The sequence below is a fragment of the Epinephelus fuscoguttatus genome, linkage group LG16 (assembly GCF_011397635.1).
Source record: "Epinephelus fuscoguttatus linkage group LG16, E.fuscoguttatus.final_Chr_v1".
NCBI lineage: Eukaryota > Metazoa > Chordata > Actinopteri > Perciformes > Serranidae > Epinephelus > Epinephelus fuscoguttatus.
The window spans coordinates 20,891,398-20,911,936 of NC_064767.1; the positions used below are offsets into that span (position 1 = coordinate 20,891,398).

Genomic DNA, 20,539 nt, shown 5'->3' on the forward strand with positions numbered 1-20,539 from the left:
TTTCTTATTATGGCGCTGGTTTTATGTTACACTTCATCAGTCATACTGTGAAGAATCCATAATGTGGAAAACAAATCAACTGAATTTTCCAGAGAACACATGACTAATGCAATGCATTTCTGGTATTTCAACATTATCACAGTAATGATGGTTTCTGGTGACCCATGCTGCCTTCTCTATAAGTTATACGAGATGTGACACCCACGGTGACCTCTTCCTCAAGGTAACAAGACCCTCCCTTCTCTGTAAACTCATTATTCTCCTCTTGTGCAATCTCAAACATCCACGCACCGCTCCCCCGCTGATGTCTCAGCTGTCTCAACTGAGGCTTAACGCATCCTTCCACCTTGTCATCATGTTTGTCACCTCAGCTGTGATCCCCGATCGACAGGCTTCACATGCTAACGAGCCCACTGCTCATCATCGTGTGTGCTCCAATTGTTTGTCTCCATATGGGCAAAGCTCTTACAGTGTCGGTCAGGATTGTTCTGTGCCACATGACACAGCTGCGAGGGGCTCGCAGTGTGGCTGCAGCAAGCTGTTGTTTCCGATCATTTTTACGACTTTGACAAGATGGCAGTGAAATGGATGAGAGGCACATCGTGGCGTGAAACAAAACAGAGCCAGATTTGAAACCAATATGCTTCATTTCTGATTGTCTCAAACTCCTCCTGTCTTGTCACCCCCTGGGGGATTGTTTCAACTCTTACAGCAACAATGTCATACTCAAATAAAGGCTGCACTCTATGACCACTGCTGCCCACGTTAAGTAGAGGGGAGCGCAGAGTTGAAGCTTACATGCAGCGCTGAATGAGCTAGCTCCGCAGGACATAGAGGTTGTCTCTGTGAAAGGGAACTGCACAGCATATCAAACCGTAACTATTAGGCCTCACATTCTCCAAAATGATCCACTTCACCTCGGGTTAGGAGGAGAGAGACAGAGAGAAAGATGGAGGAAGGTGTGCAGGGGAGCAGACTGCATTTCACAGCAGCTCTTTTGAAGTGATAAGCATGAAGTCAAAATCCCATCGCTTCCAGCTCGTCCGTACTCCAACCTTTACTTTTTCTTCATTTCCATCTCCCTCTGCCCCCATCTGAAACATATTCTGCTATTCCCAGTGCTCCTCTCTCTACATTTCATCTTCATCTTCCACCAACTCCATTTACTCAAACCTCCTTCCAATCACCGCTCCAATCTCACTCCACCCTGTCAATATTTGTGTGGTCAGTCCTCCGCCTGTGTGCAGACAGCTTTAAGCAAATATTATAAAGAGCGGCGTTTTCCACATGAAATGGGCTTGAAATCAGCTCTCCAAGAGGGAGCAGATGGTGATAGTTTCCTGATGACATCTTTTGGCTTCCACAGCACAGCTCCAGCTCTTGTTCCACCCCTCCCTCTTTTCATCACACTCGAGGCCTTACAACAAGTTCAATAACCTTTCCTTAAAACACAGAGCCTCATGAGCTGCTTGTTCTGTATCTCAGCACTGAGTCAACAGTGTTACAGAGTCCAATAAACACTCACAGGAATTACTTTCATGCTGAAACTTCTGTTCCAAAACAAGAATTGCATTATTCACGTTTTGCAGTAAAATTACTAAGTGGTGATTACACATTCATTCCACTTAGATAAGCATGCTTTTATTGCACATTTTCGGAGACATAAGCATCTATTTAGGATCTGAAGGAGATTACAGAGAGAAAAGCCATCAACCAGCTAATAACAAAGATATCAAATGTCCTCAGGAAAAGAGTGATGACATTTTTTATGGAAGCAGAATCTTTATAATCGTACAAAGTGCTCCTTTTCTGCAGCTAGAGTTTCAGCTGTTTGTTCAGCTCCCTGGGAGACCAACTGCGGTCTATATGTTTTGTATTCAGTCAGAGTACTTTGAGTGGTCAACAGGAGCAACGTATCAGATCCTCTTTCACCAGCCACTAATGCACCATTGTCCTGCTCAGGTCTGTATCATCACATATCTTTGTCCATCATAGCATATCAGTTTCAGCTTTCAATTATGTGCCTGGCTTCTTTTCTGTGTGTATGCGTGTAAGCTGGATGACACACGCATTTACACGCCACAAGCACGCTCAACAGGTTTGCTGCCAATCCAAGAGAAAAATCCTTTTTCCCTTGCCCAGATTTGCACACTTCCTGGAGTCAGTGTGTGCAGCCTTAAACACAGCAGACTCTGTTCGGCGTCAACAACTGTGGATTACTGTCATCGCCGTCGGATCGCACCGACATACCATTTAAAATACAAAAATACAAACACACAGACAAGTCTCAAGTGTGCACTGAACATGTGGCCGCAGTTTGCCAACACTAGTTGTCACGATTGACTGCATATGTGCTTTTAAGATATTGCTCAACATGCACTGCTTTAGCAGATTTATAGTGTGACGTCAGGCTGAAGAGACGAATGAATTCTCTCGCATAAACATCCAAACACTTCTTCTCCCCCAGATTGCTTCTTCGACTGAAACCGTGGCTTCAGCTTGTTTGGTAGACAACGCTGAAACAAACAACTGGCGCATGTGCAAGTGTGTACAAAGCATTCCCGAACATTAGTGCTAATATAACCAGTGTGTGCGCTTCTGTGTGTGCGTGCCAAAAAAAACAATTGTAGTGAATTTGAGTTTGTTAACCTTAAACTGAATAACAGCAGTTAAGAGATGGGGTCTGTTCCATGAAAAGGAGTCCTTATGGTGTTAAGTGAAAAGAAAGAACAACGCTGGTTTAGTAGCTCTAAAAAGTCCTTGGGAGGTAGTTTTCATGGTGATGACTCATTCTCTCTGCCTGCTTGTCTACCATGCTCCTCACATATAGCACCATCCTAATCTATTGGCAAGCCTGAGGGTCGCCACCACCCAGAAGAAGAGAAAAAAAGTGTGTTCATGCATGCAAGCATTCAAAAGACAGCCTGATTGCTGTCACCCCTGGCAGCGTGACCCCAGGCAATGGATAATGGAGTAGCCACCATCCTCCTCAGGCATGTGTGGAAGGTGAGCTGGGTTCAAATAAACACATCAATCAAAATGACGGAGGACTGACAGCAAGCATCCACAGCCCCTGCTCTTACAAATAGGCTTCACCTCGATTTCAAAGAGAAGACATTTTTTTTGAGTCAGGTTACGCTCGCAAAAAGGCTCGAGATCAGGACATTGGTTTCGATGGTGAATGGCATCGGTCCTCGGAGAGACCACTACCTGAATACTCATTCATGTAGCAAAGTGGGAAACCACAGCGCTCTGACACATAAACCATCTGACAGCTCTGACAGAAGCAGAGCTGAGGCATGTTGGGGTGAACAGCAAGCTCCACATTCTGCCTCTGCTGCTTCAGTCCTGCCAATAGTACTCTTACTCAGCTCTGTTTCTACGGCAACAACATGCTCCTCTCTTGCTCTGGCTTCCTTCAAGTTGTTTACAACAGAGAGTAATTGTGCTCTCTTTCACCTTATCTTTTTATTCTCTCACCTGGACCCTCACTCTGTGCTTGTTCAGTGAGCTCTACCTGTACTCAATTTCTCCTCTCGGTAGACGGAGGTGAATGTCAATGCCGGGCCGTAGTCCTCTGCACTCTGCAGAGCTCAGTGATAGCCTCATCAGGAGACCAGGTGGTAGTGCATTCATGCAGCGGTACAGCCTACAGGCTGAAAAGGGATAAGATAAGCACTGTGAACACAATTTCATGGGTTCAAGAGTGGCTTATGACCCATGATACATGATATCATGACTCAAGCTGCGTATTATCTTCATCCGTTATTCTTTTGTCTTGAACCGGTTCAGCAGCGCAGTAATGGCAAAACAGTGAATTCACTTCCCAGGAACAAGAGGCCAGGTGTTGCCTCACCGTTAAAAAAAAAATTAAAAAATTGTATCCATTGTTGATTAAAGGTGTAGTACGCAGGATTTCTTGCTTACTGTTTGTAAACAATTAATTCAAACTTGGCCCCGCCTCCTCGGCTCAACGAGACCGAGAGAGCAATGGTGGTCAAGCAAGCTAGAGAGTGAATGAAAAGAAAGAGGGGCATTAACGAGAACAAAGCAGTGAGTCACAGAAATTAAGCAACTTTCTGATTGTTTCATGTCGTCTGCCTTCTGAAGCACAAAGAAACACACCCGCATCTCCACACTACCCCACAGGAAGGTGCTGGATTTTGTGGAAATTCAGCTGAAGTGCATGCTACATCCTGTCTGCTTGGCTTCTCTGCTGTGTGCTTGTGTGTGTGCTTATGTGTGTGTGTGTGTGTGTGTGTGTGTGTGTGTGTGTGTGTGTGTGAACCTCGCCCTCTATCAAACAGACACACAGGCCTGCAGGTCACATCCACAGAGCAAAGGACATAGACCAAAACAGTGATGTACCCTGGCATCAGGCTGCTATTGGCTGGAGGCTACACATCACTACCCACAGGTTGACACCCAGAAACGCCCCAAATAAACAAAATAAGATACAGGCAGAGGGCAGGTTCGCTGCAGATACAGACACCGCCACACACTGCTAGTGGGCCATAAGTGATGATTAAGACGGATTACTTTTGTGTATATTGTTTTTTTTATAGTTTGCCTTTAACAGATTGCAAATTTGTTGACAAAGCCATCCATAAGAGCTTGCTTTAAAGTGTGCTTACATTTTTCTGGAAGTAATTAAACTCAGACTGTCACTCTTATCAGACCAGACAGTATTGTTACCTTGACAGCCTCATTGTTAAAACAGGCCTTAGTCAATCTTGTGTCAAATATAAAGCCCATAATGTGAAACAATTTTATCAGCTACAAGGTCAGTCCTCGTAGGTAGAGATCATTTTAGATGATCCTAAAACTGGTTTTTAGGTAAGGTTTACTCTTAGTCATTTTCTTGAGTTACTTGTTTATTCTATGTATCACTATTTAAGTTCATATTACTTTTCTTATCTGTGTGTGACTTTCTGTTGCAGGCTAATGACTTTACATTGCATACAGCATTGTATTCAGTTTAATTGATTGTAACAATCAAAACTAATGAAGACCTGTGACAAGCCTTTTAGCCTCTCTTGCATACTCTACTATTATTTATAGGGATGTTCCAAAGGACTACGTTCCTTATGTTTATACAAAAGTTTTAACTTCATGAGTCTTAAAGTAAGAAAACAGTCAAAATTGTGCACAATTCAATCTACAAGTTTAAACACTGTCAGAAAAGCTATTGCATATATTATAAGAGCCATTCGAAGTCAATCCTATTTTTCCATAAACTATTTGTATTTTAAATGCAGCTGTGATGTGTTGCATTTTGCATCTTGTATTATAAAAAAAAATGCACATTTAGAAAACATAACAACTCACTAAATAAAAGTTAACAAATAACATTTCTGTATATTTAATGTCCTGACTTATCTCCACTCAAAAACACACTCACATGGTATCTCTGAACACAAATCATCTCACACACACACACACACACACACACACACACACACACACACACACACACACAAACACACAAACACACAAACACACACCCAGGCAGATCTCCCATGCACCAAAAAGCATCTCTCTTGTTTGGAAGAGCAAGAAGACATCCAGCTGGTGCCAGTGTGTGTGAGGTTGGACATGTGTGTGAAAGAGAGGAGGCGTTGATGATGAGAGCTGCTGGTTAGTCTCGCATGGGGATCAAAACCCGTCCTGCTTTTTCCTCCGGGTATCAACTAGTATTTCTGGTGCAGACTTGTAAGAGTATCAACATTTAATTGCCTAGTCGAGTAATCACGCACATCACAAACAATTCATATTGTTTTTGTTAATGTTCTTTTTTATGTGCTATATTAAAATAAATAAAAAAAAATGTCTCAAACTACAACTGCAATAACAATTAATTTAAATAAAACCACCATGCCTAAAAAATATCTTAAGAGTTCGGCACTGATCTGGAGACAGTGTCTCTCTAAGCAAGCCAAGCAAGCAAAAAAAGACGAATCTTTGTTGAGACACTCGCTGTACTCCTGCTGAAGATGGATTGCAAGACTCGAAAATGTGCTCTGGGCTTCAAGCTGCAGACATTTCCAAGCAACAAACATCTGGTATTCTACTCTGCCTGTGGGAGCTGCTTGTGAATGCTGCCTTTCTTCTTTCTTCAGCGTAACAAGAACAGATTCTCCCCTTCTTGTGAAGCATGATAGGGAAAAAGTAGTGGGGTTTGTCCATTAGTTCAATGTTCTCGGTAGAGACTTGGCTCTCACCTTTGATTTAGAGACACAGATGATGAGTTTCTACTGTTCTGTCAATCATCTCATTTAAAGATTTCAACTTTTTTTATTTAGCTCTTTAGCAGCTCCCCTGTGACAATATTATACAACTGATTTCACATGGTTATAAAATTTAGTTGCTAATTGACGCAGATGTAGATCAGGTGGGCAATAAACACCTCTGAGAGGAGCATCATTTGGAGGGAACACATGTTTGTCACAACTGATTAAAGTTGTAAATTATGTATTTACATACAACTTGCATGTAGGCAATTGTAGTGAGGAATGTTTCCAACCTGATCCAGAGCATTTTATATATCTTCCAATACCATGTTCTTATTTGGTATCAGTAATGTTGTAACACCACACAGCTGCACCGTGCACACACTTAAAAGGAACTGAAATCAACACCTTTTATTAAAGATATGCTTCAAAAGTGGATAAAAAAAATTGTTGTGCAGCTTTTAAAGCTTTGATGTTTTCATATTCTGAAACGGCACAAACCAATTAAACAGCATAGCCATCACTAATATGACAAAGCGAAAGCACAGAACATCCTAAAAATTTGGCAAAAACAGGCCTATTAATTGCCACGAGGGCCAAGAGGAAGATTACAGCAGTGTGTTTGTCTGCAAACGCTTTGTTTTCTTTGTTTCTTTCTTCTTTTGTTTCTTATCAACTCGACTCTCTCTTAACACACACTTTAAACACTGCTTGTGCAAATATTACGAGAGGCCGTTGGACTGCTTTCAGTTTCCATTTTAAGACAGATCCACAGATTTCAGCTGCACCGTAACTTCTGACAATGTGTAGTGTGCTGAGACAAGAATGTACAATGTCCAACTGTGACGCCAGTGTGGCAGCATGGCAACACAGATACTGCGATGTGGTAATTTATTCTGAGAATGGGAATTACATTGGACTAAATTTAACTGATATCTTGAAATTAAAGTATGTCTAAATCATTATTTCAGGCTCTCAGGCTGACTCTGAACATGCCAATTACAGCCTTCATTCTCTGGCTACTTTCTACAGTATAAACAAGTGGAGTAAACTGATCCTGTTTTTTTCCAGCCTGAGAAAAAGTCCTCAAAGCCTAAAATCAAAGGTAATGACTGTTTACTGCTCTGTGCCATTTAAGGCTCTCAATACAGTGGTGCAAGGTCGCAGTCAAGTCAGCAGGACTCACTTTAACAGTTCTGGCCATCATTCCTATCAGTAAAATTGTACTCAGCACCTTAAGTGTTCAAATTGGGAACATCACCAAAAAACAAGTCAGATGTGCCAGGTTAGCCGAGCCTACTTGCTGGAAAAGAAACAAATCTGAAGGCAAAAAGAATGATGTGCATTAAAACCATTCTTCTGTGAAATAAGGAGTTATATCAAACACTGCGGGGTGGCATCATTGTTAGCTTGTTTACAATCCCTCCACTCATTTCTTGCCTCACAGACCTTGCAGTATTGATTTTACCATTCTCAGAACTCAAGAGTAAGTTTGGTGAGCACATTGCATCATAACCAATGGATATGATGGATAAAACTGTGAAAATAAGACCCAAAACCCCAAACATCAACACCCTAACACAGGCCTGCAGATGTTGAAGGGACTTACTGTGCTTTTTCCTTATTTTCTGTCATATATTAAAATGTCAGATGTTTCAAAAAATGAGGTGAACGCACTGCTCTTAATGCTCTGTTTCCAACGTATCTGCTCCAGTATTTACATTACACTGCTACATGTAGCTACAAGCTAACATCCTGGAAACATGTAATCTTTGTTTCTGATGTTGTTAACTTCTCCCCACTTTTGGATCGTACTCCTGCTGCAACATGTCCAGCTGTGAGGATTTTGCTTCAGAAGATTTTACAGAAGATTTTTTCACCGTAGAAACAGCCACTATACTCTTGTCACAGTCTTTCCCCAGCTGCAATGACACTGCAAAGACACCGAGAGTGCTGATACGGAACACCTAAAAAAGCTGACTGATCAGAGTAGACTGGGTTTTTTTGGGAGCCTGGTTGAAAGTGACAGGTGCTAAAATGGAGTGTTTCAGACAGAGGGTGAATGCAGGTGTTCCAGCACAGTATTAGGAGAATAAAGTCTTTTTTTAAATGTTAAAGCATGTCAACATGTTTTAGAAACCCAAAATACAAGTATGAACCTGAAAATGAGCATAGTCTCCTTTAAGCATGTGTAATGTTTATTATGTTCATCATCTGTAGTTTAGTGTGTGAGCATGCTTTTCTGATACGCATTAAAACATAAGGACAGCTGAGGCTCAAGAGGTTTTTCCTGGTTACATGAAAAAAATAAATAAAACTGAGATCGACCGACAGACATCGCCATATTTAGAGGTTCGTCCTCATATACAGGTAAGATGACGGTCTAAAACGCAGCTTTTCACAACAAAAGAATACACTAGCACTGGTCGACTGAGCTGATGATCCCACTGTGTGTGCACTAGGCCATGAATCATGGTAGCAGAATTAGTGTATAAGCAGTTGTAGCATTTTACACAGATGAGTATCTGCAATTGAGTCAACATCTGCAGCCGTTGGGCATCTGCCTCCCCAGACAGCCAGACAGCAACAAGGAGGAGTTCACAGTGTGGCCACACTAGTGAATCCATAGGCGGAGAGATTAACTGCACTAATCTTCCCCTGGATAACACCAACAAGAGAAGATGATGGAGGAGGATGAAAAAGAGGAGGTGGTGGGAGGAGGGAGAGGAGGAGAAGTTGTAGGAAGACATTTAGAGAGAGGGGGATTGGACAAAAATAAGATGCACTCTCATTGTGAGAGACTCTGGTGTGTATTTGTGCCTAAACTTCCACCCGCTACAAATGATCGACAATTGGGAATCTCATTATCATATCTTACTGGAAAGCCCACTATCTTTCACTTATTGCACAAGAGACTTATTATGTGCCCGTGTACTCGCTACATACTGACCGCCACAATGGAGTATGACAGAGCTATGAGTCCTATCAGACTCATTATACAGCTGGGGTGTACGGCTGCATATGAATAGCATACATCAGGCAGCCATTGTGCGGCACAACCAGACGACAGGCTGCAGCTGGGGCAACATCCATGGTGTCTCCTCAGGAAGATGAATCTGGCCGCTGTGGGAGAGCTCAGACAGCCTCCACCATTGATCTGGCTGGCAGTGGCTGAATGTTTGGGGCCATGTGAGTCACAAGAGTCAAGTCAGCATGTCACAGGCAATTAAACAGTGTCCTCAGACACCCCGCAGAGACACCTTCCAGTGAACAGAAGTGTGACAGAAGCACTCTGGATGGAGAACAGAGCAAAGACTGAGGCAGCAGCATCTCAGAGAGGAGAGGGAATCGGCAGATGCAGCCTTTCATGTGGCGATTTCATTTCTCCCGTCTGGAAATAACTCCATTAACTTCATCAACTTTTTTTTTTTGTTCATCTCTGTCTGTCTGCATGTCTGTCTCTGGTTATCTGCTGGCTCTTCACTTGTGTCTCTGTGTGCTCGTCACTCCTATAACTGAGATGTTCAAAATCTGGGAAATGCACCTTGGTAACTGTACGCAGAAAATTAAATTGGTTCCTTTAATTCATTCTTGCGAAATCGGTGGCTTTCACAGCTGAGAGCTTTTTTGGGCTCAGGTGCACTTTCTGTTCCTGCAGTGTGTGACAGGCTCAACAAATTTTCTGTAGGTTCGTAGGTTAATAGCTATACATCTGTCGGATTAGGTTATACAACAGCCCACATGATATGTAAATCATGAGATTATCATTTGAAAAATGTGTTTCACCTAAGTGAACATCTGAAAGCAGCTTGCAGAGCCTTTGTATTGAACAGTAAAGTGTTTGAGCTGTGTGTCTGTGCGTGTGGGTGGAGAGTGATGGGGCAGGGGTTAATTAGAAGACACCTTCTCCTCTGAATGTCTCTCCCTCTGCTAATAGCTGCTCTTCTGAAACCAAGAGCTCAAATACACACAGTGCCCCCTCACACTGGAGACAAAGCAAACTCTCCCTCCACAATCATACAGCATTATGCCATGTCTACTAGAATACAGAGCAGCTGAGGGGACTGTAATTATTTCCTGCCATGCCTCTTAAAGTCTATTTTCTGCTGCTACGGGTCAATTGTAATCACATATATAAAACTTAATATAGCACAGAGTGTCACAGCTACCAAAATAAAGCAGAATAACCCATGGAGCCATCACAGGGGGTAATGAAATGAAATCTTTAACAGGGTGAAGCAAAGTCCATCCGTAGAACAGCCAAGGCCCTCAAAGGCCCTGCCGACATGTCAGCTCCTCTACATTTAATTATGTTTTTTAGCACTTCAACCTCAAGTGGCTCAGCGCAGCCGGGTCCTCCGGGAGACTCGTGCAAGTCCTGCACAGACGGGCTGACTAACAACACCAGCTGCCGGCATGTGGGTGTGTTTGTGTGTACCTGCTTGTCCTCCTCGCATGTGTGTTTCTAGAAAGAGAGACTCAGATGGTGAGACGGAGAGAAGCAAGAGGCAGGGAAATAGAAGCAGCAGTTTAACGGGCTGCAGTAAAGGGACTGTGGGCAGTGAGTCCTGCAAGTAATTGCTGAAATGATGAGTCGGTTAATCTAATAGTTGGGTGTTTAAGTCATTTATCAGGGAAATATGGTAAGCATTTGGTGGTTTCAGCCTCTCAAATGTAACATTTTGCTGCTTTTCTCTGTTATCTATCATTTATAATTAAATGTCTTTGGGATTTGGATTCTTGGTCAGAATAAAAACAAGAAATGTGCAAATGTAACTTTGAGTTCTGAGAACCGGTGATGAGCATTTTAATATGTTTTCACATTAAGTGGCCTAAAATGTAAATCAGAAGGTTGACAGATCTCTTAAAGGAACAGTGTGTAGGATTTAGGGGAATTTAGCGCCATCTAGCAGTGAGGATTGCACATTGCAAGCAGCTGAAACCTCTACCGGTTAGGGTTAGGGTTAGAGCTTAGAGGATCATCGGCTTCCCCCTACCAAACCTTTGTGACATCCACTCAGGCCATCTTCTCACACGGGCTACAAACATGGGGTTGAACCCCTCACACCTTGGACAATTCTTATATTCAGGTGATGATACACTAAAGAAAACACACCCATTTTATTATATTCCATTTCTGCCAATATATAATAATAACTGTTAGTATAGCACTTACCTAAATGCGGTTACAGAAAGTGCTTCATAAAGTGCATATCCCTCTAAATCCTACACACTAAACCTTAAAACACTATTAAAATTCATCAAATCAAGTTAGTTACAGCCCAGCTGCCTACCACCAGTAAACAGAGGCACCACAGAAAAACATTTACTCTTAAACTTTCTGCACTTCTCAGTCAGTAATGACTTTGTATTCACTGTATATGTCATCAGCTAAAGACGGGAGTTTGTGAATTCTCTCTGAATTCCACAAGCGGCATATGCAAAGCAGGTTAGTTTGCTGACACATAACATTCATACCTTTATGAAAATGTCTGCCAGAATAGAAAGAATCCCATTCTGCCTAAGTGTTATCTTCTCTCTCCAGCTTCTGCTTTGTAGACAGGCCGGGGGAACCTGTTTGGCCTCAGAACATCTACACCGGGATGAACGTATGGGTTGTGTGCTTGTGTGTGTGTGTGTGTGTGTTTATATGTATGTGTGTGAGACAGAGAGAAAAATATGTGCACACATGTCCACATTTGTGTAAGCTGAATATTAACTGGATTAACACTGGATAAATTGTGTATCATCAGTACGTACACCAGTGAAAACACAAAAATGACAGATTATTTTGTATTTGCACCTTTAAAGTCTGAAAAATAAACCCATCACATCGCCTGCTTCCAACTACAAGTGACCACCTTAAGTTAATTCCTTATTTTAACTCGAGTCACACACATGTAAACACTCCTTTTCCTGATAATTCGGCATTTCATGCCTAGTTTACCCAGCCCCAAGGCTTTGTGGGTGATTATCATGGCATTTCCATTTGCAAGCCTGTGGGCACTGCAATCTGGAGGGGACTGATTTGGACAGTTTAGATCCACCAAATGTTTGGAGAATGTTTCTCTGCCTCAAGGCTCAGAAACATATTTTCAAATATTTTTCAAACACATTTAATCAAACAGTATTTTTTTGGACAATATTTTAGAGATTAAGTAATGCTGGGGGTAAACAAGCTGCTATCTGCCATCTCAGCCAAAATGCTCCACATACACCAGAAGTGCAAGAACGCGGATTCAAGTGAAACTCAAGGAACAAAAACAAGTTAAGTCGCTATACTAGCAGTGCTTCGTTAAATCGAAAAGACAGACACATTAAACAGTCCCTGTCTAGCCCGGAGGCTGTGTTGAAAGCTTTTGCTGTGGCGGTCAATGTTTGATGGAGCGGGGCTTTGTGGAGACCAAGATCAGTGCCCAGGAGCTCTGCAGCGGCGGTGGCTGTTATCAAACCACCAAACATCAGAGGGGAGACAGGGAGTCTTCGCCGTCCTTGGACTCCGACACACACTTGTTGAAGGACAAAGCTTCCAGCGCTCTCTGTGCTTTCATAAAAAATACATGCAGCATCAAAAGGACGGGTATCAAGTATCACAGTGCTGAGTGCGTGCACAGTCACAGAGATATACTGCTAAATATAATATTAGTGTGAGGGAGGCCATGCATGTTGGTGTGAATACATGTGTTAATGTGAAAATGAAAGCTACAGCTGCGTCTGCTGAAGCCCTGCTACATTTCCCGGCACTGCTGGAAGCACAGTAATCAAATGCTGCTCATGTAAATGACTTTATTTACAGTAAAATGCCAGCAGGTGACATTGCAGATGGGGTTAAAGATGTATGATAATCAACAAACAAACAGCAGCTCAGTATGCATTCTCTAGACACACCGCTGGACTTCACCCTCCCCTACCTTTCCAACCTGTACCACTTTACTGTCAACTCATGCATAATCCATGCGCTGCTCGCTTTATCAAAAACCCCAGACACAAGTAAATCTGACCGCATTATTCACCAAAGCTGAGAACTGTCAAGGAACTTTTCTTTTTTCCCCCCATGAAATAAAACTCTTGCTCTCCAATTATTTTAAAAAATATTTCTTAAACATCCATTTATCTACCCAAACAAGAGTTTTCAAGTAGAGGACCCACAGTGCATGGACAAAGTGCCCACAAGCGCATACGCAAAGAGGATTTCGAAGAAGACAAATGAACTCGAGTGGAGCTGGAGGAGCGAGGCCAGTGAGGGGGCCAGCAACAGTTAAAGATGTGTTGCTCTCTGAAGGAGCAGCTGACTGACTCTGAATTCTAAGTACTATAGAGGAAAGTTCTGCTTTTTTTCTTGAGGCGCTAAAAGACCAGTTGTGTTGTCTAAGAGGGCCAGATGGGCTTGTCCTCTGTGACTAAACTCTGGGCACGCACACACGCACACCTCCAGGACTCTTGAGCTAATCAGCATTCAAAGTAAACATTCTCTCCTCTTTTTCTACACTCCGTTTCTCCTTTCTCCACTCTACTGATGGTTCCACAGGGAGGACGGGAGTTGCTGCTGTTTATCCACTTATTCCTCTGGGGAAAAAAGGAGGCTCAGCCAGCAGGAGACAGACAGAGGGATAGAGTGATGCTGAGCAGAGAGATGCAGGGCTGGATCTTTAGACTGTTAGCAAACATGGCGGCAGGGAGACCAAATGCCCCCCAGACATTACACAGCTTACAGTTTCACTTTTATTCCCCAGCAGACTGAGGTAACCTTGCCACGACTGCTCTCAAAGTTTAAACCCCTTAATCCTGTTAACCATGCATTGTTCAAAATGGTATCTCAGCTAGGCAAACTCACACCTTTATTTAACTTTGGAATTAGCATGAAATGAGACCGCTTCTGAGTAAATCCCTGTTCACTTTCACTTCTGCAATGACAAGGCATAATTTTGAGCTTCACAGCGAACAGAGATTAGCAGTGTTGTATTAAAGACCACCTAAAGTCATGACCAAGACCAGAGTGTATTGGCACAAGACCAGACCAATGTGAGCCCCACACTGCACGACACACTTATGATAAAATGTGGAACTTGCACACCATAGGCACCCCTCAAACTGATCTGAAACATCTACATTTACATGAAAACACCCAAAGAAAACAAATAAAGACCTCTTCATTCATGCTGTATATATGTGTGTTTGGAAAAGTCTGCCATGAGACACGTCTGGATAAAGTAATGAAAATGCATTGCAGAGGTTTAATGTCTAGGAATTTTCATTTGTTTTCTATTAGCAAACAAACACAAACAAACACCAAGGAGCTGGAACCAGCCATCTTTATTCAACACTCCCTTTGAGCAGCAATTAAGTGATATCCCCTGCAGCTGTGGTCTTGAAATAAAATCCTGAGTCCTCTCTGTCTGAGACAAAGACAAGACCAACTAAAAATGTGGCCAATTCCAAGATGAGACCTTCAGGAAATGGCCTCAAGTACCGCAACACCGCAGGTTAGGTTAGCAAATGAATCATCAGCGAGGGTTATGGGTAAGGGCCCTGACACACCCAGTCTGCCATTGGTCAATGTTTGCCGATCAGTGAGCGTCTGCCGCCCTAGTTTCTGTGGTGTGTCCTGCACCGTTAGCACTAGTCAGCCCTTGTTGGCTTTTTCTTGACTGATTCAGCAGACAGGCAGTTCAGTTCAGTGGACAAGAAGAGAAAAGGAAGTGAGAAAAGTAAACAAATAACTAAAGTCAAGAAGGCATGAGATCAAAGCAAACTTGTTATATTAGGCAAGATGATGTTTTTAGCCCTTGAGCTCTTTAGCAGAAGTGGTTTGTAATTTTTTGTGTTATTATTCACTAGTGCATGGTGAATATCCTTTGTTCTTCAACATTAGGTTGTGTTGTTAATGTGCTAACTGGTTGACTAGTATGTTAAATCCCTCCTGTAGGTCTCCCGTTTTCGTTGCCTGGTCTGATGAGTCTCAACTTTTGCTGCAACATTCAGATGGTAGTGTCAGAATTTGGTGTAAACAACATGAAAGCTTGGATCTATCCTGCCTTGTATCAACGGTGGTGGTGGTGGTGGTGGTACCAACTGGGCATGGTTTAAACACCACAGCCTACCTGAGTATTGTTGCTGACCGTGTCCATCCCTTTATGACCACAGTATACCCATCTTCTGATGGCTACTTCCAGCAGGATAACGCACCATGTCATAAAGCTCAGATCATCTCAAACTGGTTTCTTCAGCATAACAATGATTTCACTGTACTCCAATGGCCTCCACAGTCACCAGGTCTCAATTCAATGAGCACCTTAAGGATGTGGGGAAATGGGAGATTTGCATCATTGATGCAGCAACTGCGTGTTTCCAGCACCTTGCTGAATCTATGCCACAAAGAACTGAGGCAGTTCTGAAGGTAAAAGGGTGTCCAAACTGGTACTAGCAAGGTGTACCTAATAAAGTGGCTGGTGAGTGTACATATGTCATTGTTTCCAGCTTCTGTGTACTATCACTTGCAAAGCATATGACGCTGAAACACAGCACCATATGCAGCATGGAGAAGCCTCTTAAGAACACCTGTGCTGCTGCACTTAGTGCCCAGGATCTATTGTGAGGCAGTGAGGCCAGGGAGAAGGGCAGGCCACAGACATATTGTCATAGCACCTTGCTTTGTTCCGGAGCTCAAAAAAGCAACTGCACTCAAGGAGCACTTCACTGGGATGTTTGATGCTGCTGGAGTACAGAGACAGACAGGGAGGGGAGGAAAGTAAAGATTGATGAGCCGCATCATGTAAGACTGAGGGAAGGTTTTGGTCATGATCGCATAGCTGACTTTCTCTGCTTCTAACAAATCAAGAGTGATAACAACCTCGGACATATAAATAAATAAAAACCCTGATAATCATAATGATGTGCAGATGTGAAAGGTTTAAGAATTTCATCCTTTTCTGTGTAATTATTGTCCTGACAGATTGCTACAGGCCTTCATTCTGGCGCATCTGGTTTCCAGATCATTTTTCTTTGTGTGTAACTATCCTGACGGGTAAAACAAATCCTTTCAGAGCAGCAGAGGTGATGAATAAAAGAGCTCTCAGTTGGTGATTTCAATGATTGTTTTGTAAATTTGAGGTAGAAACCAAATCCTGCATTTGGTTCACTGCTAAACGGTGAAACCAGATGGCCTACAGGCGGTTTTAGGCACAAATGGAAAAGCAGACCAGACTCTGACCAGCCTCATTAGATGCAAAACCTCTACTACCACAGGCAGCACAGAAATAATTTGTTTGCGAGACAAACATTGTAATGCAGAATTTATACGGCTGTGTTAGGACTGACACCCCCGGCGTTAGAAAATTAACTTTTTGATTGTTTTTGGGTGAATGACTACAGGACAGCTGGGGTAACTTTCTCCACCCGCCAACCTGCTATAACTCTCGTCAATTAGAATTAAATTTGCTTTTGTCTACGTCTAGCTGACATTTCCGCCAATCTATCCGTATTCACTGGGTTCTTGTATTATTTTTTTTTTTCAATGTAACAAAGAGTAGTTTTAAAAAAGGAAATTTCACACTGTCAAATCTCGTTTAAAAACAATGACACAATAAACAAAAAAGGAACAAATATAATGATGAAGTTTTTACGGCATCTGGCAAAAATGTTCTCCTAGTGGGTGTGTGAGTGACAGTAAGGAGAGCATAACTTAATGTGGCGCTGGAATGAAAGCAGTCAACTCTGCCACTAGGAACAAAGATGAAACAAAAACTGTCACAAGACTAAATTGAGGTTTTGTGTGCTGTAGTAAAAAATGAAGGAATATTTTTTCAGTGTATAAAAATAAATGGTCACTAATGAGGAAAAACAGGCTATCAGCAACTTTGTCATTTGCATGTCAACAATCATGAATAGTGTATTTTCATTATTTCCTGGCAGCCTGTGTGTACACTTAAAGGGACAATTGTTTTACTCTTACCTGTAGTGTGATTTATCAGTCTAGATTGTTTTGGTGTGAGTTGGGGAGTGTTGGAGATATCGGCTGTAGAGATGTCTGTCTTCTCTCTAATGCAATGAAACTATTTTGCTTGAGGACTAGATGTTAGAACTCCTGATGCACATACTTGAGACTATGAGTGGGAGTAATAGTGCCGTCTGGAGGTCCGAGTGGGAGCCAAAGGGTTAGATGGATAAAAAAGTAGGAAAGAGCATAGGAAAGGCAGAGCCAAGGAGAGACCTCTGTGCAGACTACCTTCCTCTACTCCCTCATTTTGATGAGGGAAAGATAGGGGAGACGAGAGAAGAAGCTAACAGGAGAAAATGTATCTAACTTGAAGCCATGCTGCAGGAGGGAGGATGGGAGTTTAGGGAAGGTAAAAGCTTCATTGGGTTCATCAGGTGGGTACCATCTCAGCTTGTGGTGCTCAAAGCGGCAAAAAAATACATTAAAAAAACTCAACAGCAGTGTCTCTTTCCAGAAATCATGACCCGGTTACTCATGATAATCTACAGATCTTGTTGTGAGCAGCTTCATGAAGGAACTATTTTATCTCTATCAAGCTACACCCGCCAACCGCATTGCCATGCAGAAGGAAGCGTGCATGCACTCATGGACAAGAGGCTTGTGCTTCTGAGAGCAAGAGATGGCGTCTTTAATATAATGGAGAACTTTTCAACAAATCCTCCAAATTAAATAACAATATCCTCTGTCCGGTCCCTCCAGAAAAACACACTGAACTGATTCAACTATCAACAGCTTGTCTGTGCCTGTTACAAATCACTTAATAATGTAACAACGTGAAGGTTTGGTGAGTTTTAGGCACAAACACGACTTGGTTAGGGTTAGGTAAAGATAATGGTTTAGGTCAAAATTACTTTGTTAAAGTTAGGGGGCCTTCGTAGTCATGGTTACAGAGACAACCATGTGGTTAAGGTCCTGTTACAACCACACTCGTGGTTAAAAGAGACCTATGACGACAATCAATAGGAAACAGGAAGCAAACAGCAGACTCTTGTGTTCAAGTCCGGTGTTTTTGTAAAGCCATCCACCCACCTCAACCTCCTGACTCTGTGGACTTTGTGGCTCTCTAACAATGTCACACTACTTCCTTTTAAGCTCCAAATGAACAAGACTCAGCCACTAGAACGGTCACTTGAACATAAACAGATATCTTGTTTGGCAATTTGCTGGAACTACTGATGCTCTCGTTTTACTTGGTAGGGCAGTCACGACCTTTTCGATATTACCCCTCCGTCTCTCTCTACTCTGCAAGTGTTGTTTAGGACTCACAGATGTTGAATAAATAAATCAAATACAGGCACTTGTGAAATTAGTCTGCAGGTGAGTTTGTGGAGCCAAGATCGGACCCCCCTTGGTTATTGTACAACGTCTCTGTTTGATAAAAACTACACTTTACGGGATGAAACCGCCCCAGTATCCTCTGCTGTCTCCCCAGCCTTTCAACTCTTTACATACCTGCTTGTCCTTGTCCTTGACTTTTCCACTGCCTGACACCCGCGATGAGGTGACATCACGGGGGATGACAGAGATTTGGTGCAGTGGCATGTTCATCCCAGCAGAGCCAACCAGGGACACTCACACACACACTTCCTGTCCCGCTGCCAGAGCAAAGGGCATGATGGTCTGAACTGTGACACCCTGCCCGCGCTGCCCTATGAAGGACACAGAGGACAGACAGAGATTAGCTATGAGATAATAAACATGACACTCAAATAAGAAAAAAAAAAAAATAAAAAAAAATATATATATAATAATAATAATATATATATAATAATAATAATAATAATAATAATAATAATAATAATAATAATAATAAATATATATATATATATATATATATATATATATATATATATATATATATATATACCTACCTATACATATATAAAAATAAATAATCCCTGCATCTGGAGGAAGTCCACAATAAGAAACAAGAAATGAAAACCTTCTCATTCAATGCTGATTTTCATGACTATTTACATTGTAGATTCTCACTGAAGGCATCAAAACTATGAATGAACCCAAATTTATGTATTTTTTTAAAAAAAAAGGTGAAATAACTGAAAACATGTTTTATATTCTAGTTTCTTCAAAATAGCCACCCTTTGCTCTGATTACTGCTTTGCACACTCTTGGCAATCTCTCCATGAGCTTCAAGCCAGTCAGTGCTGAAATGGTTTCCACTTCATTTATAACCTTTAACTCAGGTTATTATTCAGTGGAATTTTGTGCTTTATCAATGGGGTTGGGACCATCAGTTGTGTTGTGCAGAAGTCAGGTTAATTTTTCTGCTGCATTTTGCCCTATTGGACAACTGTTAAAATTCATTTATGGCAACTGAACCAATCAGCTAACTAAAGAAAAGTGGCCATCATTACTTCTAAAGAAATGAAGGTCAGTCAGTCAGAAAATTGCAAAAACTTTAAATGTGTCCAAATAATGCAGAGTTTGTGCTGAAAAACCATCAAGTGCTAATGACTGAAACTGGCACACATGAGGAAAAATACAGGAAAGAAGACCAAGAGTCACCTCTGCTTCTGAGGATAAGTTCATCCGGTCACCAGCCTCAGAAATTTTTCTTTGTTTTAACAGCAGCTCAGATCAGAGACCAGATGAATGCCACACAGAGTTCTAGCAGCAGACCCATCTCTAGAACAACTGTTAAGAGGAGACTTGTCAAATCAGGCCTTCCACATGGTCAAATAGCTGCTAGGAAACCACTGCTAAGGAGAGGCAACAAGCAGAAGAGATTTGTTTGGGCCAAGAAACACAAGGAATGGACATTAGACCAGTGGAAATCTGTGCTTTGGTCTGATGAGTCCAAATTTGAGATCTTTGATTCCAACCCACGTGTCTTTGTGAGGCGCAGAAAAGGTGAAGCGGATGGATTCCACATGCCTGGTTCACTGTGAAGCATGGAGGAGGAGGTGTGATGGTGTGGGGGTGTTTTGCTGGTGACACTGTTGGGGATTTATTCAAAATTGAAGGCACACTGAACCAGCATGGCTACCACAGCATCCTGCAGCGACATGCCATCCCATCCGGCTTGCGTTTAGTTGGACGATCATTTATTTTTCAACAGGACAATGACCCCAAACACACCTCCAGGCTGTGTAAGGGCTATTTGACCGAGAAGGAGAGTGATGGAGTGCTGCGGCAGATGACCTGGCCTCCACAGTCACCGGACCTGAACCCAATCGAGATGGTTTGGGGTGAGCTGGACTGAGAAGTGAAGGTCCGCTGAGAAGCCAACAAGTGCTAAACACCTCAGAACTCCTTCAAGACTGTCTGTGAAAACCATTTCAAGGTGACTACC

At 42.3% G+C, this 20,539-nt stretch overlaps 1 protein-coding gene across 5 annotated transcripts in view; it reads right to left on the minus strand.

The window, feature by feature from the left end:
• marchf8 (membrane-associated ring finger (C3HC4) 8) overlaps positions 1 to 20,539 on the minus strand; it is a 111,257-nt gene that overhangs the window by 61,325 nt on the left and 29,393 nt on the right. For all 5 annotated transcript variants that reach the window (XM_049599774.1, XM_049599773.1, XM_049599771.1 and 2 more), the window contains one exon: positions 18,679 to 18,875. In XM_049599774.1, coding sequence (XP_049455731.1) covers positions 18,679 to 18,774 — 96 coding nt within the window. In that variant the 5' untranslated portion in view covers positions 18,775 to 18,875. The remainder of the gene's footprint in view (positions 1 to 18,678; positions 18,876 to 20,539) is intronic.